The sequence below is a fragment of the Lucilia cuprina genome, chromosome 5 (genome assembly GCF_022045245.1).
Source record: "Lucilia cuprina isolate Lc7/37 chromosome 5, ASM2204524v1, whole genome shotgun sequence".
NCBI classification, from domain to species: Eukaryota; Metazoa; Arthropoda; class Insecta; order Diptera; family Calliphoridae; genus Lucilia; species Lucilia cuprina.
The window spans coordinates 29,300,525-29,327,824 of NC_060953.1; the positions used below are offsets into that span (position 1 = coordinate 29,300,525).

The 27,300-nt window shown below is 32.1% G+C and overlaps 1 protein-coding gene across 2 annotated transcripts in view; it reads right to left on the bottom strand.

Moving 5' to 3' along the window:
* LOC111687888 overlaps positions 1-27,300 on the bottom strand; it is a 112,060-nt gene that overhangs the window by 20,338 nt on the left and 64,422 nt on the right. For both annotated transcript variants that reach the window (XM_046953253.1, XM_046953252.1), the window contains exons 3-5: positions 21,198-21,757; positions 20,840-21,134; positions 20,623-20,769 (exon numbers count right to left, since the gene is read on the bottom strand). In XM_046953253.1, the coding sequence (XP_046809209.1) occupies positions 20,623-20,769; positions 20,840-21,134; positions 21,198-21,757 (1,002 nt within the window). The remainder of the gene's footprint in view (positions 1-20,622; positions 20,770-20,839; positions 21,135-21,197; positions 21,758-27,300) is intronic.

The window sequence follows — 27,300 nt, forward strand, 5'->3', positions numbered from 1 at the left end:
TTTGCAGATGCCTCCAAAAGAGTCGATGTATGCTGCATATATACTCGTACAAGATGTGATGACAATGAAGTTACTGTGCATTTATGGAGTGCCAAATCGAGAGTGACACTATTTAAAAAATATTTGCCAAGATTAGAGCTCCTAGGCGGAGAATTGTCAAAATTGGTTACAAAAACTATAACAAATTTTCCAGTTAAGATTGATGGCATCTATTTATGGACTAATCCCGAAATACTTCTAGAATGGTTAAAAGAGCATCCATCGAATTGGAACACATTTGTTGCCAATCATATATCTTTGATTCAAGAAGAAACGAAACAGTGTATTTGGCGTCATGTACCCTCTAAATTAAACCCTGCTGATAATCTATCCAGAGGTTCGTATGCAAATAAGTTATTTGACTCTTTTTGGATTAGAGGCCCAGATTAAAAAAACGTGCTCTGAATGGCCACCTAATAAAATCAGACTTAAAATTGGTAATGTAGTGGAAAGAAACTCACATGGTACAAAATCATACAATCTAACAAGAAAAAAAATGCCAACAAAGATACTGAAATGAAAGGCCCCAAACCTATTCTCCTAGAATGGATCGAGACATTTAGAGACTTTGAAAAATTGCTAAAAGTAAAAGTAACGATAGTGTGGATGAAGCTTTGGTCCGATTAGTCTAATGTATACAACAATACTATAGGTAGCACATCCTACCTATAGATCTGCACATAATGGCCATATCTGCTTGCAGCGCAGCGAGGCTTAACTTAGCCAGAAGTTGCAGATCAAGAACATATGGACACGCTAAGATTCTAAGCTTATTACCTCCAATCTCGAACCAAACATCCGACTATATTACCCCACACACAGTCTTTGAAAGGACTTTCAAAATCAGAGTTCCTTCTAGGAACGAGTGGTGTAGGGGTAACCTACCGAACGAATATACCACCAGAATCTATACAGATGGTTCTAAGATGAACTGCGGGGTCGGTTCTGGTGTCTTCTGTGAAGAAGCTGGGGTAAGTATATCTCACCGCCGGTAAGTATATCTCACTGTAGTGTCTTTCAGGCTGAAATATTTGCAATAATATCAGCTTGTAGAACGGGATCTGCTCTTGATATCTCCAACGCCGTTTCATTAGCAATTCCCTTAAGCTTTATCAAGATTAGAATCTTCAGATTCTTTCTTCAGAAGGCTGAAAATAGGTGGATTAATCTGGATACATGCAAAGGGGCCAAGCAAGTGTGGCCTTCCTTTAATGAAAAACGCACTAGACACCTCATAAATCGGAATAGACGGGATATATCGAGGTTGATATCTGTAATAACAGGACACTGGGTGCTAGGCAGACATGCAAGTCGGCTTGGGCTCCCCTTCAATGAAAACTGTCGCAGTTGCAGAGAAAGGGAAAAGGAAGAAACAGTCTTCCATCTTCTTTGCGAATGCCCAGCTCTAGCTGTTAATAGAAATCGTTTTCTAGGCAGCTACTTCATATCCAACCTGGATGAAATATCTGGAGTCAAGCTCAATGACATCCTGCGATTTCTCACGGCTACAGGCTGGATCTAACAATATACAACAAGACATCTGACGAGTGGTGTGGTCTGTTCAAAACGGACTGTTTGCGTGCCACGTTAACCAACCAACCAAACATACGAGAAGAATTTCTTCATCTAAAATATTTGCATGCCGGTAGCCAAACTTTAATGGTAATTACAAGACAGCGATTCTTGATATTTCATGCTAGAAGTTTAATTCGTTCTGTTACGAGCAGTTGCCTCCAGTGCTTCAGATGTCGAAACCGTTTACTATTACGGTAGTAAATTTCTGTGGCCCAGTAATAACAACTTAATAACTACGAGGTTATCGTACAACTAAAAGCTACATTGCTGTTTTTGTCTGATTTTCTACATAAGCTGTCTATATGGAAGCAGTGACAGATTTAACTGCTTAAACATTTTTAGCCTCATTAAAACGAAGTGATCTTGAAAAAATGAAGGAAATGTTTTACAATCAACAGATTAAAGGAGAAATATCCGAATAATGTACGGCCAATAGCATTAAATTTTGACATATTCCCCCTAGATCCCCTCACTATGGTCGTTTATGGGAGGCGGGCGTGAAGTCCGCGAAAATATAAACATTTAACAATTTTTAGACCATTTTCAAATGGAAATCTATACAAATTGTAAGTTTAAGGCTTATCATTACAATCCTAATATAATCTCATTAAAAAACAATAATTTTGAGTCCAAAAAGAAGCAAAAGCAAACTTTGCAGGCGAATAATAAAAATACGTAATGTTCAAGGTTAGGGCTATAGGCAAATAGTTAAAATAATTCATTGGTCCAAAAAATTGTATAAACTGTAGAAATACATAAATTTAAGAAAACATCAAGACAAAATAAGAAATATCACCTCTTTTTGGAGCAAGATTTATGGAGTCATGTAAAAAATTGTGTATTTGAGGACACAATTCAATCAGCATAGCATTATTAATTATAATTATGGGATATTTAGTCATATCTTCCCTCAATTCGAAATAGAGACCATGTTCCAAACAAGAAAAAATAATCCCATATTATTACGTATACGCCGCCATGTTCAATGATCTTCATAGTACATTGGGGACAAAACCCAGTGTTGGAACAAAATATTTCGATTCCTGCTCAAGGGGAGATTTAAAATATTTTTGAAAATTTTAATTTTTTCTTTCATGATATAACACTTATTTTATCCTTTAAATTATTTTTATACATGAGAGATCTTACTATTAAGATGGCAACATCTAAGTTATAAGTCTGATTTTTTCGCTTAAAAAATGTAATTTTTTATTTTTTCTCGATATTTTTTGGCTTAAACTTATATTTTACAGCATCTTTTATTACTTTCTTGGAGCACTTAATTATTTCAAAAGTTTGTCTATAGCCCTTTCCTAGATCAAATTCAAAATTTCGTATATCTGGGAAACTATTCGATTTTCAAAAGTTTTCATAGATTACATTAAAATCATAATTAACGTTCCGAAAAATTGGCGAATTTTAACAAATTGTATACCTAGAAACTAATGTTAGAATCTTCAAAATTATTAAGCACACTGGGTATCGCTAGCAATTTAATAAAATATAACAGTTTACAATTAAAAAAGTAACAATTTTAAAAAGTTGATATGAAAGTAAAAATAGATTCCACTTATAGCAATTCTGTGTACTCCGATTTTTATAATAAGGACTTCAAAGTTTTATAGGTAATATTGTGAAATACACAAACACAATTTCTTTCCAAGGCTTACTTTTTCAAAATTTCATTTTGACAAAACCCAACTCTTGTTTGTTGCCGATTACGAAAAAAAGTTATTAACTAGTAATAAAAAATTTGAAGTATTCAGTAAATTTAACTGGTTGCAATAAATTTGGATATTGAAAAAAATGCAATATTTTACTGATTACTTAAAATGTGTTTACAATATTCCATACATTCTAATAATTTTCTGAAAATTTTATTATCAATATATTTTTGAATATAATACATATCTATCATTACAGTAGCTATAGTGAGATTACTTTTTGGGATTGTAAATCTTTTCAGAAGACAAGAACTTAGCTCTGTACAAATGTATATACATATATAAAAACGATCTTTTCGAAGTGGCGAGATGCCACGCCAATTTTAAGAAAATATTAAATCCGTATATTTTTTATATTTTATATATAACAGTTAAGCTACGTTCACACCATTATTACAGATAAAATCTTAAAAATTTGTACGAATAACTTTAACATAAATGGAAACTTTTGGGGAAATAAATTGACGGACTATCCATTAAGGGAGCGTCACCTCCCATATTAATAAAATAAAAAATCGTTTATCTTGGAAACTAATAAAACTAAATTCTTCAAATTTTGAACATTTAGGAGGAAAAAAGCGGAATTTCTTCATGGGCCAGCCCCTATATGAATTAAAGAGAAAAAAATCGTATATCTGAGAAACTCCTTGACATTCAGTTGAACATTTAGAGAATAACGGTCGGGGGTATTGGTACCTCCTATATGAATAAAATACAAAATTTAGTTTATCTGAGAAACTAAAAGATTCTTTAAAAATTTTTCATCGATTACATTAAAACCTTAATAAACATCCGTAAAAAAAACATTAATTTAATATACATTAAACATTTATAGAAACATAGCTACAAACGTTTTCAATAATTTTCTAATTAAAATTTGGTAATTTTTTGCATACATTTTTCACATTTTATAATCTTTCAATTACAACATAAAATGTTAAATTTTAGACCGTAAGCAATTTCCTATATTAAATAATATTTAAGTTTGATAGTCAAAATATTAAAATCTCACAGTCGCCACTATTGTTTCGTGTTTTCGTCGGCAATTATATTATCTGCTTGCGTACATTTCATGTTCGTATATTTCTGATTGTTGATTTCGAATAGTATGTGTAGGAAAATATTTTTATGTTATATTCATTATGAAATATTTGTGGGTATTATAAATATGTTAGCAAGCTGCTGCGTAATATATTGCATGTGAAAAAATTTATATTTGTATGTGAGCTGCAATATGCAATAGCTTGTATGGGTAAATATTTTTAGAAGAAATAATAAAAATATTTTGAACAGAGCCATATTTTAAATATGCATACTTTTAAATAAAAATACTCTGCTAATTAAAAAAATATATTTCATTGTTTTTTGCAATTTTTTTCAAACATAAAATTTTGTAATAAAAAAATTCGAAAAAATTTTCTAAAAATAAGAGATGTTTTTTAATGCATTGCAAAATGATCTAGGGTAATATCTTAGTGGGTTTGGAAAATATAGGCATTTGAAATAGCTTTCTCCTACATTTTTATATCGAATTAAAGAACAATATAAATATTTTTTTGGCACATGTATAAGCGTAAGAGCGAAAAACCAAGAAAAGAGAAATAGTTGTACTCTCATCTCCACAAAAATGCATATATGGAAAACTGAAATTTAGATATATTATTAATGTAAATCAAAACTAATATTTAGAGTATGTCCGAACTCAAAATTTCGTTCGGTACCGAATTCCGAACTTCGGTAAATTTGAAAGTTCGCTGAACACGAACTTTTTTTAAATAAAAAACGCATTTATGATTAAAAAGTAATAAATTTATAACATTTAAAACTAAAATATGAAAGCGTCTTTAATTAGCAATTGGGTCAATTATCATATAATTCCGAATACAAGAGAGTGATAAATTTCTAATAACATTTTTGTGAAAAAAGTATATCTTAATACCTTTTTTTGTTTTTTAAACAATTCATTGACAATGATATTATTCTCTGTAAGAGCACGCAGAGAAAAAACATGGTTATGGTTAAAATTATGATTGTAGTCTAAACATATTATCGTTATTGTAACAATTTTAAAATATCTTATTATGATTAAAAACCGTCAAAATATTTCATCATGATATTTTTGTATTTATCATAATATTGTTATACATGATCATTTGATGATCCAAGATGATCAAAATTTCTTTTTAAATATGTGTCGAAACCAAAACTAATTTTATCGAATCAGTAAAATTTCGCAAATTTATATGAAATTTTGGTTTATAAAAAAAATTAAGTATAATTTCATAAAAAATACTATTATTTTTAAGCCTATCGTTCTTTTAAAGAGACCAACAGTCTGACTGACTGACGTGTCTAGACCGTTTGAGAATAAGAACCAAGAAAATTTCAATGTTACAATTGAGAACAAAAATTTATAGTCGAAACTAGATAATTCAAATTAAATGTTTCACTGTTCTTAGCTTTTTAATCACTTTCTGGTTAACAGTTTTTCAAATCAGCCGAAAAACGAACAGTTAATACCTCATAAGGTCTTTTCTTATTAAATTGAACTTTTAGACGATTTCTCTCCTTTGTCTTTGTACAGTAGAAAAAGTGCGTTTAACTGCAGCAGATGAATGTTCAACTGCAGCAGATTAATGTATATCGGAAATTTCTTGTACAGCCAGGATGTGTGATAACGTCTGTAAACAAATTTTCTGCATTTTTAAAACTTTTTGATAATGTAAAAATATGATAAATAACCATTTTATAAAAAGTTCGGCGTTCGGTCAAAATTTCGCCGAACATTACTTTTTACCGAACTCCGAACCCGTATCCGAACATTCGGTCACACACTACATATTATCAATACCACATTCATCTGCTGCAGTAGAACGCACCTTTTCTACTGTACAAATACAAAGGAGAGAAATCGTCTAAAAGTTCAATTTAATAAGAAAAGACCTTATGAGGTCAACTGAAACTTGCTGTTAATCATATATCTTAACAAGTAAGAGTGCTATATTCGGCTGTGCCGAATCTTATATACCCTTCACCATAGTGTATTTTAAACATAATTGATCTTACAGTCTAGTTAATAAAAACATTAAAAAAATTTGAGTCGATTTAAGCCGAATGTTTCGGCGGCGGCTCAAGCAACTAAATATAGTTCGGCGGCGGCTAAGCTCCGACTCGAAGCCGGTCGACTTCGACCTCTGATTCATTGCTGGTAAACATTGACGAGACGTAGATTTTGTTTTTATTTATCGTAAAAAAAAATTGTTTTAAAAAGCACTTGGAAAAAATTTGTGTTAGTTTTAAATTTCAAACTTACATTATTCGCATAAAAATTATTGTACAATAACTCACAATCTACTCTTATATAATTGAAAACGTTTTAAATACTTTTTTCTATTCATCAAAAAATATATTTGCAAAACAAAAGGGAAAATTATTTTATTTTAACAAAAAATGCAAATCATATTTTTTTGCTGTGTATACTTTGTATGTTTGAATTCCAAACATACAAAAAAATACATAGCTGAATAAAACCAAATACATCTACACACACACGTGTACATCTTTTTCTATGTACAGTGTTTTTGTTGTTTTTTTAACAATTTTTTGATGAAATTTTCAGAGGTTGTCTCGGATTTTTGCTCATATCTCCGTTATTTACCGACCGATTTTGCTGATTTTAAATAGCGATCTTCTCGAAAGCATGTCTAATAGAATTATTGAAGATTCAGACATCGCCGATATCTGGGGTCCTCTAAAAACTGATGTCAACAGACAGACGGACAGACAGACAGACGGACATGGCTTTATCGACTCCGCTATCTATAAGGATCAAGAATATATATACTTTATAGGGTCGGAAAATTATATTATAGAAATTACAAACGGAATGACAAACTTTTATATACCCTTCTCACGAAAGTGAAGGGTATAAAAACAGATAAATTACGGTATCTTAACTGAGATTAACACTGAGTAAAACGAACTGTCCAATTTAAAAGGTGAACAAATATAAAAAACCACAAGTCGGTAGACCTAATACTAAGTATCAAATCATAATTAACAGTTAAAATCACAGTTTCATAGACTAGAAACAAAATTAAAAATACAAAATTGTATTAAATAATAAACATTAACAACGAAAAATTATCACAGTGATGCGTCAATTAATAACAATTCCCTAGCCTTTGTGAAAGCCGGGGGAAGTCCTCGCGTAGAATTCAGGGATGACATGCGCATCCAATCCATTCGAGATCGGATCACCTAGAATACCAATTGGGGAGAGGTATGTTACACCAGACCAATCCACGTTTCGTTCCATTTCGAAAATTTCATTCATTAGATTGTTTTCATGTGTGGCCAGGTTATCCACAAATTTCCTTTGTAGGGACATTGCATAATTACAAAAAGGCACAACCTCTGATTTCTCATAAATATAAGAGTTGGAATAACGCTTCGTTTGGCTTGCAAAATTCTTGTTTATACATTTTCTCAGGATCCTTCTCTCGAATACCTCCAATTCTTTTGCCACTATTGGTGGAATAGTAAACCAGATCGGAAATGCGTATACCAAGGCGGACCTGATTGCCACTTTATATAGTAATAACTTTGTATTACTCGGAAGATATTTACTGTTAAACAGACTGGTGAACATGCAAGCAATTCTTTTGGCCTTCGTAAGAATTGTTCTGGCGTGATTGTTAAATTTGTGTAGTTTATCAAAACTAACACCCAAGTATTTTATAGATGATTTAAATTGTATTTCAATTTCGTCAATGTAAAGATATAGAATCTTGCTTTCTGGAACCACATATCTCGCACATTTTCCAGAGGCATTTCGAATACAGATGGCCTTAGATTTAGATACATTAATCCTAATACCCCATTTCTTATAGTAGTTACAAATTTCCTCCAGGTGAGATGCAGCTTTAAGAAGTGCGCGGTGTAGAGATTCATCATGTGAGTACAACAGACAGTCGTCAGCATATAGTATTGCAGTAGAGTAACTTGTCAGATGGGGAAAATCGTAAAGAAATATATTAAATAACATAGGCGCCAGGACACTCCCCTGGGGGACTCCAGATTTCACACATCCATAGTCGGAAAGACAATTTTTTATCTGAACTCTGAATGAACGGTTCAAGAAATAATTTTGGAATAATTTTATCAAAAAAGGGTCAACTTCCAGCTCAATCAGTTTGTATAAGATACCCCTGTGGAAGGCAGTGTCAAATGCTTTCTCAATATCGAGTGAAATTGCCACCGTACAAAATTTTCCCCGCAGATGTCGCACGATGTCATCATGAAATTTCAAAAGCGCGTGTTGTGTTGAGTGATAACGTTGGAATCCAAATTGGTATGATGTCACAAAAACAAAAGAAAAACAAAATACTCAACTCAATGAAAATACACAGCTGAATAATACCAAATACATCTACACAAACGTGTACATCTTTTTCCAATATACAGTATTGTTTTTGCTTACTTAACAAAGCATGAAAAAATGACATTTTTTGATGAAATTTTCAGAGGTTGTCTCGGATTTTTGCTCATATCTCCGTTATTTACCGACCGATTTTGCTGATTTTAAATAACGATCTTCTCGAAAGCATGTCCAACAGAATTATTGCAGATTCGGATCTCTCCGATATCTGGGGTTTTCTAAAAACTGATTTCAACAGACAGACGGACATGGCTTAATCGACTCTGTGGACACACGTCCTGTGTGTCCGCTTAGAATACGTACCATCATACTAACCTCAGACTTACTCAATTTGAGGAGATTTCTCGTTTTGCTCTCATCAGGGTCACCCCATAGCATCTTTGTGGTTTCACCCATAGTTTCATTATTCCAAGAGGCCTTATGGGATTCTCTCATCCATATTTTTAATTTAATTGCGTTTGTCGGGTTAACTATATCTAGCTCCCTTCCCTTTAAAGCTATTACATTCGCCCTTTCGTTGCCGACTACTCCAGAGTGGCTTGGTTCCCATATGATGCAAACCTTACCTCTGGGAGAGTATTCAATTAAAGCTTTCTTACAATCCAATAAGGTCTTAGATTAAATTCTATCACCTGATATCGCCTTCTGGCTATCGGTAAATATAAGACCTGCGGGCGCCATATTTATTCTAATACAATTTACACATTCCGTTATTGCTCGTACTTCTCCCTGGAAGCTTGTGTTATGGTTATGTAAACAGTGGTATATTTCTGTTTCTGGGTCTTCAATATAGAACCCCAGGCCCACTTTGTACCCTAATTTAGAGCCATCCGTATAGCAACGTATTCCTGCTGGTATTTGCTCCAATTTTCCGGCATATTCTGTTTCTGATTTGCGATCAGACACATCCGATGAATGTGTGTAACCTTCCAATGTGTCCAGTATACATTGATAACGTTTCCTATAACCGTTTTTGGCCAGCTCGCCTAAAGTAAGGAGCCGTTCGGCTATAAACGCCGCCTCATATCTTATATATGTTTCAATGGGTGGATTATCTAGCAACGTTTCCAGAGCCTTGGTTGAAGTAGTACACATGGCAGTTTTATCGTAAATCTCTCAGCTTATCCATCTATTCCTTAGCATGTGGTTGATCTAGTTACGGAGCACCCGGTCAACATAAAACTGGTCTAGGAATTGGATAAGAGTATCAGTGTGCACGTTATTGAATGCGCCTTCGATGTCAATGCATACCGCCAGTGTATACAGTTTGCTATAGAAAGATTCACCTATGTAGTGGACGACTTCATTTAGAACGGTTTCGTCGTAGTGGACGACTTCATTTAGAACGGTTTCGTCCGATCGTCCCTTTATAAAGGCATGGTGCTTATATTTAAGGTCTGTCTATGGTATACTGCTTTTAACCATGATATCAACTATCCGTTCCAAGGTTTTAAGTAGGAAGGACGTAAGACTTATCGGTCGATAGGACTTAGGTGTCGCATAGCTACGTTTCTCTGGTTTGGGTATAAATATTACCCTTGCATCTTGCCATTTAATTGGGATATATGCCAATTTTTATATAAGCAATTACATTTTGATATCATTTTAGTGCATATATTTAAATTGATTTCAATAACTTCTTATTCTAAAGTATCATATATATAAACAATATCAAAATTGTATAAATATATTTATTTATATTTTATGTACCTACCAAAGTATAACAAGTAGTCCGACTCTCATATACAGGAAATTACTCTCTCACATCTACGAGTGTCGTGTGAATTTGACTCTCTTGTGAGAAATTTAAACTTGTCAAAACCCTCAAATGTTTAACTTACTTTTTGGCCACTTTTAAGGATTGTACTCGAAATTACGGTTGTGCACAAAAAATCTGTAATTTTTTAAAATAAATGAAAAAATATTTTTTTCTAATTATTGACATTGCATGTCAGGTAATCGTTTTTGATTAACGAAGGTCCGGGCCGCAATTTTCAAGAAAATTTGATGAAATTTGGACCAAGCATGTTTTTTGGCACAGAGACAAAGCCTATTGAAAATGGTTGAAATCGATCCATTATTTCACCTAGCCCCCATACAATCGTACCTCCCGATTTGGACTTTTTATACCATAATTGCGTCAAATATTCTTTATCTCTCTAAAAATTGGCATAATAAGTTTTATATAAGTATAAATGTTACAGCAGATTTTCGCAATGATCGGTCCTTATTTGACCCTAGCCCCCATACAAACCCCCTTCAAAATATGTCTTAAACGTCTTAAATTGACTTGTAACCATTTTAATCGTAATGAAATTCAACAAAACTAACTGTTATTTAAAAATATATTCTTTTCCCAAATCGGCCTATATTTGACCTATTTAGAAAATTTTGTTTTTTTTATCAATAAATTGCTGAAATACTTTGGAATTAAGGTGAAATTCAACATAAAAATTTCTTTATGAAAAATGAAAATTTTAAAAATATGCTCATGGTGTTGGTTATTATATGGTCGGCAATGGCCGACTATACTTTCCTACTTGTTATACTCAAAATTGAGAAAATTATTATTTTCGTAAACCTTACTCAAATGAGTACCTATGTGTATTTTATTTAGCACTCTTATATTCGAAAATGTATAGCAAATAAGACTTTTAATTTAAATGAATTTAAATTTTTGATAATACACCAACGCATGGTGGTCAGTTCCGGCCAAAAATGATTTCATTCAATTATTTAATTCTGATAAATTTTTGATGGTAAAATATTTCATACAATGTACATTTTTCGTATATATTAGACATGGATTTTTTCATTGCCATATTTTAAAGCCAGTAATGAGCGTTAATGTTATTAACTGAAGGTTAAGTTATTTTGTGTCAAATTTCGTTGCTTTACTAGTATTTTTATCCCAATTATCAGCATTTAAGACTCTTATGCGGGGACTAGGGTTAAATATAACCCGATGTCTGCCATACTGCCATGTGCAAAATTTCATGGAAATTGCTTCATATTTAACGTATATAAGGAGTTTTCTGGCCCTTATTCAGTACCAAACAAACCATAAATATAAGAAACATTTGTGGAAAATTTCAGCTATTTATTTAAAGAAATAAAATAGTTATAGATTTTTGGCCGGACTTTACCACCGTGCAACGTTTTGTTTTTTGTTTTACAAATTATATTAGCTATTTCCGAAACAAAGCGACGCCAACCCACTTTGCTGCGCTTGTTGAGTTTTTTGTTTATTGTGAAAAACTGTTTTTTCTATATTCACTCATAATTATTTACGAATGTATCAATTTAAGTGTCTGTATATGAATATATCTGAACCATGGTTAATAACCAGGGAAACCGAAAACATGCTCTTAAAAAAGTGTTTTAAGCGCTTTAAATATGCCGTAAAAAACTCAAAATATACTCTTAAAATTTAAAAAATATGCTCTAAAAATAAAATTTTTCATTATTTTTTAACATTGAAAAGCTCAAAAAGACAGAAATTGTAATGAAATAATAAATGTTTAGTGTCATATTTCATCCTACAAGATTTTTTATAATTGACTCATTTCATAGTTCGAAGAACTAGTTTAATAGAATTCCGTTTTACGTTCAGATAACCAATAAATAACATGAAACCATTTGGACCCCAAAAAACATATTTCAAACGACAAAGTTTGACACATTTCTACCAATTGTATTCATACCTTCTAAACTGACATTTTAATCGGTGTTGTCATAAATTCCAATAATTAGTTTTTTAAGCTATAAAAATGGATTGGTCTCATGAAATCAAAAGTAATAGGTTTTATGTCTGATTTAAAATGTAATGTTTATTGAACTATCATGAATACATATTTATAAATATATTCAAATATAATAATTTATTATACAAAATGTAATCATTTTAAAAAATAATATAATTGAAATGTATTTTTTGCAGTTATTAAGTTCTACAAACGAATTTTTTTTTTCAAAATTGTAAAATAGGCTGAAAAATTAAAAATAAAAAAATTAAATTTTATTTTTTTTAAATAAAGTTTTGAAAATGTACAAAAACGAAAAAAAGCGAAAACATCAAAATATGCACTTAAAAAGTAAAATATGCTCTAAAAACTCGAAAATATGCCTTAAATATGCTAAAAAAGTCAAATCATGCAAAATTATGCTCTTATGGGTAAAATATGCAAAAATATGCTCTAACAAATCGATGCCAAAATTCTTAAATTGGTCTGAAACGTATAAATATCTTATCCATGAGTCCATACGACGCACCACAAAAAACATGCATTTGCATATTTTGGTTTCCCTGTTAATAACATATCAAACTCTAACAAATCATATTTAGCACCATTTTCTGATTATGTTATATGCTAGCGATAAATTGACAGTTTACATACACAAACAAATTTTACCCGGCAGTATACAGTGGTAGACATTCGTTTGCACGCAACACATTTTTTTTTAAGTTTTGAATAGAATGTAAACGATTAATAGTCGTTCGGTTAATCGATTTTGACGATTAATCGTTCGAATAAATGAAAATTGTCAATTTTCAAATAACGAATAATAAAGAAAATTTATTTGATGAATTTTGAAAAGAAATCATGGAAATAATTATATCGCCTTTATTTCTACAAAGAGTTTTTTGGGAACATTGTTGTGTTCTTAAGTACATATTTCTAAAATGTTTTCAGCAACAGTTATAGTTGAACTAGTGTTCAATGGAACGTATGAATTCTAGAACTCGTTGAAAATCTTAAAAATAGTAATTTCTTTATATAAAAATCTATGCGTGCAGGAAACTTTAGGCAATTAGTATTAACTCTGTGTTCTAATGAAGCTGAGTTCCTCTGCTTCGAAATAATGTAATTTATTTCAAATCATAAAGATAGAATTAGAAATCTGAAAGAAAATTTGTGACGAAAAGTAGTTAAAAGTTTTTGAATCGAAAATGAAACCTTTTTTAATTTAACATTATTTTCGTCTTTTCTCTAAGTGAGGCAGGTAAATAATATATATAGAATGTACAGATTATAAGGAGTGAGATCGAAAAATTCTTAACATACATATATGTTTATAAAAAAGAAACCACTAAACTTACAGCTTTATTTTTTTATTTGATTCAAATTATTATTACAATTTACAAAAAAAAAATATTATTATAGTTTTAATCACTAGTGATGAAATTTTGAACCCTTTTCGGAAACCCTTCCATTAACGTTTTTATAGTGCTTTCTGTCACTTTGCTCGAACATGTAGTCCATCTCCGTTTAAAATCTACCACAGTTTTGGACACCTTTTTTGTACTCTTCAATTCTCTTTTAACAAGAGCCCAATATCTCTCCACTGGCCTTAGCTCCGGGCAGTTTGGAGGATTTGCCTCTCTTGGTACAAATACCACATTATTGTTCTTGTACCACTCAAGGGCTTGTTTACCATAGTGACAGGATGCCAAGTCAGGCCAAAAATAAGTGGACACATTATGAAGTCTTATGAATGGAAGCAGCCTTTTTTGTAAACATTCCTTGATGTAAATTTCGGTATTTAAAGAGCCCGCTGTAACAAATGATTGGCTTCTTTTGCCGCAACTGCATATTGCTTGCCATACCAAGAACTTTCTGGGAAATTTTGTCTGGTTTTGGGTCCTAAACTTTTCTTCAACATTCCCTCGAGCATCAGCAACATAAAACTTTTGACCTGGAAGTTGCGAAAAATCTGCCAGAACATACGTTTCGTCATCCATTATGCAGCAAGAATATTTTTTATAAAACTTGACTTCAATTTCCGTGCTCTGTTTTTGGCCTCTAAATTTTTAGCAGCGTTCCTGTCAGGAACTTTTTGAGCCTTGCATGTTTTTAAACCTGCATTAGCTTTAACTTTTCGTACCAAATAGTCCGAGCACTGAGCTAACCGAGCTGCTTTCCTACCGGATGTGTTGGGAGCTCTTTTGAAAATGCGTTCTATTTTTTTGGCTTTAGAAACATTATGTGGACCATTCCTTCTACCTGAACCAGGTTTTCTATCAACTGACAAGTTCTCCCGGTACTGTTTAATAATATTGGAAACAGTTTGACGGCAGACCTTTGTATGCTTGGCCAACTTTTTGTAAGACCAAGTTGGGTTTAGTTGAAAATATTTAATAATTTCAGTACGCACTTTTTTCTGGTCACTCATTTTAATCAGATTAACAAAAAAATAATATAATTGACATTACACATAATAACTGACATGTTTTTCAAAGGTAACTTGATCAAAAAAAATCAAATAATACTTTGGTTGAAAAATTTAATGAAAAACGTGTGTTAAGAATTTTTCGATCTCACTCCTTATATACAAAAAACCGAATAATTCAAATAGTGTTTCGCTGTCAATAGTGAAACGCTGTCATTTTTTCACAACAATAACATTACGCTCTTCTCACAGACGAGTGCTGTGTAAATCCAACACATACATATGTAAAAATTTTATTCTCTCTCAAAACTTTTTCGCGAAAATTTGAGGATAATAGCACTTTGAAATATTTTTTATCACTTAACATTATATTTTATAATTTTTTTGTACAATTTAAACACATTTAATAATCCGAAAATAATATATTTTTTACAAACGAAAAAAAATATTTTTTGTTTTATGATATTGAATTTTTGTTGTTTGAAATTAAAACTAAAAAAGCAATGTTTTAAATTTTCGTATGGTAAACGAAAAAGATATTTCAAATAAATAATTTATTTTTTTCAATATTAAAGATTAAAAAACAAATAGACGTGTCTATAAAATGTTTATAGATAAAATATGTGCAAAATATCTTAAAAGCCTTTCAAAGTATAAATTGAAATGAAATAATTTTTTTTCAATATTTTTCAATACTATTTTTTGCAATTATGTTGACTAGAGAATTCTACTAATACATTCTTAGAGTTAGGTACCGGGTGACAGTAGACTTAGGTACTTTTGACAACAGTTTCATTTCTTATTTATTATTTGTTTGATACTATCTTCGTTACAAAATAATAAAATAAAATTGTAAAATTTTTTGCACTAGTAGTAATTTCGTAGAAAAAAATTTGTCTAAGACTGACAGTCTCTAGATGAACGGGGTTCATCCCCCGGATTACACACGGTTTCGGGAATTGGATTTTCCCTCCGATAAGAACAGATCCAACAAAATACAAAGACCACGAACAGAACACTTCATACCACTAACAGAAACATCATCCTATCAAGCGGAGACTTGTTATTGAAAGTACCTGAAAATAAAACTGCCGAGAAATTTCTTAAGGCAAATTTCTTAAACAAATACTCAACATTCAACAAATTCAAACAAAACCACTTATATTAACGCGGAAGCTCGAGAACCATTCTCATGCTCTTAAATGATCTCACTTAACTCACCCACATATTTCAACGAAAATTTAAACACAACAAAAGCTCATGATTCAATTACAAATCTCAATGAAAATTTTGACGCAAAAAACATGCTACCACTACAAACAACGACAACACTGATAATACAGCAGAAACTCAACTGACATATCAAAATTCTCTCACGCCTCTACAAAATTCATACTCCCAAATTATGCAATTAACAAAATCAAAGACAATAACAACATATAAATCAGATGACTGTTTTAAGGAAAATCCCTTTACCGGCGATGTTAAGCCATATTCCTTGGATGACTCATTTGATGAGGATTTTAATCAGAACATCGATGAAAATTTAACTGAGGAAATGTTTATTCAGGATATAAACCATGGTCTAGGTTTTAACACAACCTCGAACTTACGTAATAAAGCCACCTTCGTCAATAGAATCAGTAGAAACAACTATATGTTTAGAAGAGCTTATAAACGATATTCAGGATTGGCGAGTTTTCGACTAGTACTCCTTTTCTGACCATCGGCACATGAGATTCAAAATACTACGGCCGCCACCAAAGCCGATAAAGTTTCGGAATAAGTCTAAAACTAATTGTACAAAGTTCGGTTCTTTACTAAAGAACCGTTTATGTCAGGACACTTTTCAATGTCAAAATAAAGAGGACCTAGACGCTAAAGTAGAAATGCTCACAAGTGCATTGGTTAAATCGTTCGAGGACAGTTTTATGTTGACCGGGTGCTACGTAACTGGATCAACCACATGCTAAGGAATAAATGGATAAGCTGATAGATGTACTATATAACTATCAGGAAAAAGGTATTTCGCGGTATACCACAGAGTGGCATTTTGTAAACTTTACTCTCGGATACCACGATTAATAGCCCCCTAAGGACCCTTACCGAGAAAGGACTTAGACCTGTCTGTTATGCAGTAATATTTTTAAAGGGAAAGGATCCAAATTACTTGTGTAGAAGACCTGAGGAGGCTCTAAATACGACCTTAAGCTAGGCTCTACTGAGAGGTTTCAATAACCCGGCAAAAACGGAAATCTGTCTTTTCACAAGATAGACAAAAATTTCTACGTATACCAACCTTGCATCCTGGGTGAGAAGATACCAGTGACAGACAAAGTTAAGTACTTAGGTGTAATTCTCGACCTAAAATAAAAATGGAGACACCACATAGAGGTTGGGATCAACAAAGCACATCGGTGCTGGGCGATATGAAGAAGAACTATAGGCATGAAATGGGGTATTAGTTCTACTGTGACAAATTGGCTTTATAAAAGTGTAATTTGACCAATTCTAGCTTATTCTGCTTGGAATAAGTGGTGCCATGTGTACTACTTCAATCAAGGCTCTGCTAGATATTCCACCCATTAAAACATATTTAAGATATGAGGCGGCGCTTACAGCCGAACGGCTCCTTATTGGTCCTATAACCAAAAGCGGTTATAGGACACGTCATCAATGTATACTGAACACATTGGAAGGTTATACACAATCATCGGACGTGCCTAATCGTATACCAGACACAGAATATGTCGGAAACTTTGAAACGCTGATCCCAGATAGAATGTCTTGGTCAAGCGGAACATTAGAGCAAATATTAGTCGTTGTTGTTGTTGTAACAGTTCGACTGTGGCCGATAGTTCTTTCCTTAAATTAGAATAAGAAATATTTAATTATTTGAGTTTGTGTCTGTGGGGGGAAGGGGGAGCTGGAGAAACTGCGCCACCTCAGTCGGTCTTAACCATAGGTCTATGGGGCGCAAATTTGTAGACCTAGCAGGACAATTGAATAAATGCGTGTCATGAGGACTTTGATGGCAGGCTGGGCAACGATTTAAAGTGCCTGGAACGATACGTTCACGGTAGCAGTTGAGGAAACTGCACCAACCTGCTCTTAATTGTGCCAAGATGGTTCTAGAGTGCCTGCATACGACACCAACGAGACATCAGTGGGGGGTTCAGGAAGCCCGGCAAGATAAATATTGAAGAGTAAAGGTGACAATACTCCTCCTTGAGGCACGCCTAACACTAACTCAACACTCCCATTGGGGAGTGTTGAGTTAGCGATGTCATTTATCAGCATCGAGTGATCGACCGTATCAAAGGCCTTGGATAAATCCAGGGCGGCGACGATGGTACGCTGACACGGCCGTTGCTGATTGAGGCCATTGGCGATCTGTGAGGTTATCTGAGTTAGAGCTGTTGTGGTGCTATGCGCTTCCCTGAATCCATGCTGGTGTTTGGCGAGCGGGAAATGCTCTTTCAGGGTTGGTAGTAGTAGTGATTCCAAAATCTTTGCTACAGGTGACAACAAGGAGATAGGGGCAAATATTAGTAGGAATCCGTTGTTACACGGATGGCTCTAAATTGGGAGATAAGAAGGGGCTTTATATTTAAATATATCTTGTTAAATTTGAATGCGCACAATTTTAAAATAAACTGATTAACTATTACATATATTTTTATTTTTTTTTTTCTTGATTCGAGAAAAATACAGAAACAAGGCACAGTAAACAAATTATATAATACTTTTAAAAGCTTTTCATTTGTAAAATATAAATTATTTTCTGGATTTTAAATAAATATAAGTGTTGCAAAAAATAATAAACATTAAGTTTAATTGATAAGAAAAATTAATAAGTGCTAATATCCTCGCAATTTTGCGAAGAAAATTTGAAGTTTATTCTGTCAGAGCTCGTCTGTGTGAAGAGAATTAAAAATTTTTGTTTGAAAACTACTTCAGTTTCGCGTATATATTAGAGTATTCAATTATTTTGGTTTTTGCCTTATTCGGTATATTCGGGGTTTTAAGTTGGCCGGTTAATAATCGGATAATTCAAAATTATTCGGTTAATCGAATAAGAGGCAAGTGCATATTGTTTTAATAGTTATTTCTTTTCTACTATATTTTTCTTCCAATAACAAACAAAATTATAATTTTCCACTAATTTAAATTCAATTCTGTTAATTTTTTCTCAAATATAACAAATTATTTATTTTAATTAAGTTTATTAAATTTATTTTTTGAGATTTATCAACGAGTTCCAGAATTCATACGTTCCAATGAACTAGTGTATAACTATGTATTGCTAAAGAACTTATTAGAAATTCTCTAGAAATTGACAAAACTGGATGTAGAAGTAAAGGCGATATCATTATTTTAAAGATTTCTTTTCAGAAATCTGAAATGATTCTGCATGAACCCATTCTAAGAAGTAGATAAATCAGAATAACTTATTACTATGAAAAAAGTAATTATAAAAATAATACAGAAAGTAAATTTATTATAAATATTTTGAAATTTGTATAAGATATACAGTAATTTTATTGCTTAATAATAAGTTTTTGTTAATCGGTTATACTACAAAAGTATAACAAGTAGTCCAACTTTCACATATAGGAAATTACTCTCTCACATCTACGAGTGCCGTGTGAATTCGACTCTCTTGTGAGAAATTTAAACTTGTCAAAACACTCAAATGTTTAACTTACTTTTTTGACCATTTTTAAGGATCGAACGCGAAATTGCAGTTATCCACAAAAAACTGCAATTTTTGTAAATAGTTTTAATGCATTTTTCATTTAGAATTTTGTTTAATTTTTATGAACTGCAGAAAAAATGTATTAATTTATTGACATTTCATTTTTGTTGTTGTTGAATCTTGTTTTACAAACATAGTTTAAATTTTTGGTATTGAAAATTCAAACAAATTTAAAATTGTAATTTTTTATAAAACTCTGTGTGTTTAGAATGCACCAATACATATACTTTTTTGTTACCAACACATATTTAGAGTTAGGTACTTTTTCACAAACACATGCTTAGAGTTAGGTACTGCTGTCAAAGAGTCGGACTACTTGTTATACTTTGTATACTACTATATGTCTTTTTGTGTATGGAAAGGTACCAATTTTCCATTTGAAAACAAACATTATCAAATTTGTTCTCAAAGGCTATGTATAAAATTTAAATAAGTTTTTAAATATATACATATTTACATAATTTCAAAACATATTCAGAGTTAGGTACTTTTTCACTAACACATGCTTAGAGTCGGACCATTTGTTATATTTTATTTTGGAGTTTAATAAGAAGCAAACTGAATCAATAAAAATTTCTAGAGACTCCTCTGCTTGGGTATATACATTGCATTGTAATAAGACATCGACATCACAATATCACAGACATGATTGATATTTTGAAAATATCTAACAATTTAAAAGCTAACAAAATATCGATATTGCAACTGGTGTAATACCTTTATGATAACGGCATTGTACCCGTATAATGGCAACGGTATTCGAATAACTTATTTCGGTATCGTTATCAATACCGGTAATCAATTCCAAATGGTATTTAATCAGTATCGGTATTAATAACGGTATCAGTTGCCAACCTTGTTGTATAAAAATGTATGTACATATGTACGTAAATAAAATTTAGATTTGTACATACCATTGTGTTGACAAAATCAATATCATGACTTGACGATAACTTTTTAGCACGACCAATTGGAGTAATAGAAATTTCTTCTACCGAATTTGATAAAGGATAGTACTCATGCTGATGGTCTTTGGAAAAATATTGTGGACGTGTTTTCTCCTGTAATTATAAAATAACATAATATTTTATTAAATAATCTTAATTAAATATATTTATTGTTGACACGTACAAATAATGGAATACTAAAGTTATGTTGTTGTGCGTTGGATTCCCTTGACTTTATTCGCTTACCAACTCGCGGTAACAAATCTGGATTTTTTTGTCTGAAATCTGCAATTAAACTTTTAACGTCTCTGAATTCTCCTTGTCTTCCCTTATTAGAAAGTGAACATCCGCCATCTACGTGATTATAAAACTCTGAATTCTTACTTGTTACTCCCAAACTTTGAGTATCGCCATTAATGACAACAGATGTATTTTCTGATGAGTCAGCACTATGTAGCATATTACGAGAAACTAAAAGACTGAAATTGCATATTCGGTAAATATAAAATATTTTACATTTAAATATGATTAAAATTCATTACCTATGTAGACGACTCGTATTATTTTTTTCTCGTTCCAAATCTTCTGTATTCATATTAGCCCTATTTTCTATAAGTTTTTGAATTGTTATAGACGAATTATTTGCTTCCGATGAATTAGCTTTCTTTTCTGATAAATATAATTCAAGTTCCTTTAATTCCAACAATGTATTTTGACCTTGTTTTTTTGTATAACTTTCTTTTAATTGAAGGGTGTGTCTCTTTTGGCTCAATCGGGAATAAATTTCTTCTTTAACCATTTTTAAGTGCAACAAGCGGTTCCATTCCATTTCTTTTGTGTGAAGAATTTCATTTAAAGTATCAATTTCATTTGACAAAGATTTCATTTTCTCTTCAGCAGCATTTAAAGTGGTATTTGCAATGTTATCAATGTGATTTGTAGCTATTTTGTCAAATTTCGGGAACATTTCATTTATACTCTTGTAAAATTCTGGAGATTTAGCTCTAAATTTTTTTTCGGCATTCTTTATTTCAGTTTCATTGCTTTCATTTAATGTTAAAGGGCTTGATGATCTTGCTCTTTTTTCAGGAACTTCTTTTATCTAAATATCAAAAATATATATTACAAGGGCAAGGATTTCTTTGCAAATGCATGTTTATAGTCAGTAACTCAAAATAACTTTTAACTATTATTCTTTTTGATTTATAGAATTTGTATCAAAATGGTATGGTTTTGTTGCTGCATATGTTTTTATATTTGTTATAAATGTATAAATTTCATATCTTGCTAATTTTAACATTTTTATTGCTATTTTACATATCAGCTTAATTCACAATTTAATGCAAATGGTTTAGTGTATTTTAATTAATTTCGTTGGGGTTTTCAAATTATTTTTAATTACTATTTAGAATTTATTATTTTATTGTTAACAGGAGACGTGTTAAATACTTTTCAATTGCAATATTAAAGATCATGTCCTCATTGTGAGAAATAGAAAAGTTATTTGCTTTAAAAAATGTTTAAAGGAAAATAATGAGGCAATTCTTATGTAAAAATAAGTTTAGTTTGTAGAACAAGTGTAAATCAGTGAAATACAACTGTGAAATGTTTATCTATATCATCATAAAATATAAAGTAAATTAATTGATGAAATAATTCTAAGAATTATCAGAAAAAAACGCACTGAGTGGTCTTTCGAAATAGTAAGAACATTATGTTTAATTGTTGACCTCTGAACAAACCTTAGGTTGCTTGGATCTATTATAAAATGCACTATCGTGTGGTACAGGAAAAATACTTAATTTAGGTATTTATAAATCGAGGTGGTCATTATCACCTAATGTGCACAAAAGTTATATTTTCAGCTAATACACACACTTATATATATTTAGAAATAAAATCAAGAATAACTATCCAAATGTAGATACGCTCAATATATTTTGTTCATAAAATAAAGCATTCAAAATATGAGGCAGAAAATCAATATTTTAGCATGTAATAGTTCTATAGTGGTATACGGTGATGTCCCCATATTTAGAGTGAATAGGATGAAACTTAGTGTTAGCTTCATTGAATAAGTGTCAATTTTATACAATTCTTAATAAAATTCACACAGCACTCCCCATATAGATGGGGTTTTCCTAACGAAGCTTTTGTTTAATATGCAAAATGACCAAAAACACAAATTTTGTTGTTATAATATATAAAATAATCCATGCTTATCTTTACGAAAAAAAAACGTAACGTAAACGAAAATTTCGTGTATAATACGAAATATTGTTTAATCAACTCCTTTTTTAATTTTACGAAAGTACGAAAACCTATCGTATATATCAAGAAACTTTGTTCTCTTTTACAAAAATAATTTCGTTAAGGCATTTAATATTTAACGAAAGTTAATTTCGTAACAAAATTATTTACTAATATACAAGAATTATTTTTGATTTCACAAAAATAATATATATAGATATATAAGACAATAAATCCAATTTGTCCAAATTTAGATGAATCACTATTAAAATATCTCACTACATAATACAGCATTATTAAAAAAATTAACAAAAAATCTAAAAAAGCAAAATACTTTATTGACTAAAAAAATTAACAATATGCTCACATTTTATCAAAAATCTTGTTAATAAATATTACGATTTTACTTTTTCTGGTAGAAAATTTAATTATATGTAAGATTATTTTTAAAAAAATGCAATAAAAAGTTGCTTAATTAAAATTTTACATAGGCAAATAATAAAAAACAATAAAAAAAGAAATTGAATAAAAATGGACAAATATGATTATAATGTATCTTCTAGAAGCATTTGAATAAATACAAATGCACAAATACATCAGATCGAGAATTGGGCTATTAATTTTTTGAACCAGCTGGGCAGTAAGGGCTATATATGCACTTTTAAGATCAAGGTGAGTGGTAGCAGACAAGAATGAGAGTAGGGACACGACCTGTAAGGGAAAGACAATCCAAACGTCACGGCCAATGGGGATGATGGGGAGTTGGACAGTACATGGGAGGACGGTGACGTTACCCTTACTGACCTCCATGCCAGAATTGTTGAGCATAAAGGTCAGGTTCTGGCCGTCTTAGACGTGGAGGGTCTTCTGGAGGTGTTAAGTGACTCGTTTGGTGAAATTAGTGCCACACAGAAGCTGGAGAAATTATCTCTATTTGACGAGGCCAAGAGGATCCGATCCGATCCACGTTATATTAATGATACAGGCCAAACGAAGGAGAAGGTTAGGAACGGGACTTTAAAGAACAAGAAGGCAAAGGCTGATTCTTCAAAGTTCTCGTCAAGGGAGAGGCTCCTGCTCTGCACACAAAAGAGTGATGGGTCGATAGCATCAAAGGGAAAGAGGGTGGTATATCGAAAACCAATGCGCTCATGTCTGCGGAGTTTAAAGGTCTACCACCCAAAAACCCTAGCAAGGTGGACACGACACCTGGAAAGGTTATGAGGACTAGTAATCTTCCGGCCTACTCTCCAACTGACCTCCGCAAGAACGTAAGTAAGGGAAAGGACTTCGGTACTGAATACTCTTCAAACCAGTGGTGTCAAAGTCACCTACCATAACGAAGTGGTCTTATCAATTTCCGGCAGGCGCTCCTAAAGGTCCCCGTAAGGAGACAATTAAGAGAGCCAGATCTGGGCATGATCAACCCTCTTCATCCAGCAAAAAGGTGAAGAAGCCAACTAGCCTTGTATGTATACCTTCAATTGGCAATCATTGATCGGAATGATTCAGATGGGAGAATCAGTACCGATTTCTGGCAATAAATTGAAAATAGGCTGATTGATGAAATCGCCATCTTTGAGGGTGTGTCGGAGGATGTATCCTTCAATGGTGCAGACTGGGTTAAGGGCGTAAGGTTGTCAATTGCGGATACAGGTTTCCGAACTGCCGCTACGGTCAATAGTAACAGTATGGATTGCGGCACCCGTAAGAACGGTCCAAAACATACTGACAGTATTGGCTAAACAGAATGGTAGTCTTCTTACAGAACATTGGAGACATGTGAACCTAAACCTAAAACCTACAGAACATTGGAGACATGTGAACGTTTGGAAGATGTCGTTAGGGATTGGAAGGTTGCAACGGATTGTTCATTTTCGGACCATAGTCGCATTATCTTCACACTGAATTTTGCCTTAGCTAGGAGTCCGCCTTTTAGGGATCCCAGGAAAACAAATTGGGGAACCTTTAATGATAGGGTAGAGTCTGTGTTAGCTTAACGGGAATTGTACGATTTGTTGCCAACTGATTTAGAGGGGGTTGTGAAGTTCACAGATCCTACTAAAGGGAAGCTATAAGCTAGCTTGACCTGTTACTTTCCCGGGCAAAAGAGAGCAACTTAATCGGTGGACTGTTAGGAAATTGTTCAATAGGGTCAAGTTTATAGGTAGATCCGAGTAGAACAAGTTTTTGAAATTTGCCAAACACCTCCAAAATGTTGAGTTACGGATAAAAAACAGGTTTTTCCTACCTTTAAGCACTTATATGTCAGTAACTTAGTTCAATCTAGACCGATTTTAAGTTTCTCCACGGATTTAGAAAGCAGAAGCTGAGTCCTTTATAATGACATATATAACGTTTAAGTAACTTGGAGAGATATGTGTGAGATTCACCAGATTTCTCCAAGTTTGGAGATGTTTTATGAAAGTATTTTATATGGGAACCGTAACATTTATTAACTATTAGAATCTCATGTTTATTCATGAGTTAAACCCAAAAAAACCGTAAGCAATTGACGACGTTATTGTATTATTCTTAATACAAAATTGTTTAAAAATTGATTTCTGAAGGATGCTTTATATGGGGGATAGGGTTAAGTATGGGCCGATCCTCGAAAAATTTAGTGGAAGGATTTATGTTTATATAAAAGTTATTTATTCTGAATTTCATAGTGATATTAATATTAAGAGGTGAATTATGGAATTGAAGTCATTTTCTGAAGGAGGGTTTGTATGGGGACTAAGGTCAAATAAGACCGTATTGTCTAAAAAATCTGCAATATCACTGATGATTACAGCAAACTCATTTATACCGATTTTTGTTTTGATCGGACCTTATTTGAAAGTTCTATAATGTCATCAATAGCTAACGGATTTTTAAAAACAAAGTTGTGTTTTACCCATGAATAAACATGGTTTTCTATTCAATTAATAAATGGTACGGTTCCTATATAAAATACTTTCAAAAAACATTTCCAAACTTGTACAACAGTGCAAAACTAAAATAAAAAATATGTTATATATGTCATTATTAAGGCCTCAGTTTCTGCATTCAAAGTCCGTGGAAAACCTTAAAATCGATTCAGATTCAACTAAGTTACTGACTCATAAGTGCTTGAAAGTACGAAAACCCGGTAACTCAAGATTTTGGAGGTGTTTGGCAAATTTCAAAAACATATTCTTATTCTACTCGGATCCACCTTTCAGAAAAATAGTATCACTTCCAAGGTATTTATTTTTATCACCAAAAGGAAATCTGTACCAGATAATAAACTACCTAATGAAATAAAAATCCTTATTTAATTTAGGAATATTTATAGAAGAAATTGGTTAAGATATTAGGATATAAATGATCAATATCAAATGACTAAATTGAACAAAGTTATTAGAAAGAAAATTTTTTAATACAAGAACAAATCGTGGAATAATATAAAATCTACATTAGATAAATATTATTCTCCTTTCTGGAATTTGTCAAAAATTTTGAAAAGAAAACACAAAAACATACCTTTACTGAAAGCTAATTATCATTCGTAATTCAGCCATTATCTATTTTCTACAGTTTTTACTTATCAAATAAAAGAAAATAATGTGTCAAAATCAGCTGCCATGTTCGTGCGCCGCTTGTGACGCTTATAAAAGTAGAAAGTAGATCTACTTTAAGCATTCTACGCGTCAAGGCATTCTACGCTTTTGTGCTTGTAACATTCGGCATATAAATACATTGATTCTACTTCTTTGACAGACACATAGAAAGCGAGAAAGCGTAGAACGCGTGGTGTGGACCTCCAGCTTTAAAGGTATTCAAACCGTACTTTTTTCTCTGCCTTCGAGAGTTGTGAAAAAAACTGCATTAAAATTATTAAAAATAAAAAGGCACCTGGCATAGATGAAATAAACAACATATGTTTAAAAAATCTTCCAAAGAGGGGAATCAAGTATGTTACAAATATTTTCAATGCTTGCATAAAGCTGTGTTACTTTCCAAACTATATCAATACCTAAACGAAACAAACCTGCTGAATCTCCGGAGTCTTATAGACCGATTAGTTTTTTATCATCAATTAGACAAAGTATTGGAAAAAATCATTAAAGATAAAATACTTCATTTTGTTGACGTTTATCAAATATTTCCGCCTTATCAATTTTGGTTAGAAGACAACACAATACAACGCAACCACTTCTTAAAATCAAGAAAATTGTTACAAATAAATTTGAAAGCTGAAAATCTACAGTAATGGTTCTTCTAGACATCAAATCAGCTTTTGACTCTGTGTGGCATTACGGCATAATCTATATATATAAAATTCTAACGTTACTGACTGACTGACTGACTGACTGACTGACTGACTGATTGACTGATTCATCATCGCACAGCCTAAACGGTTAAAGCTAA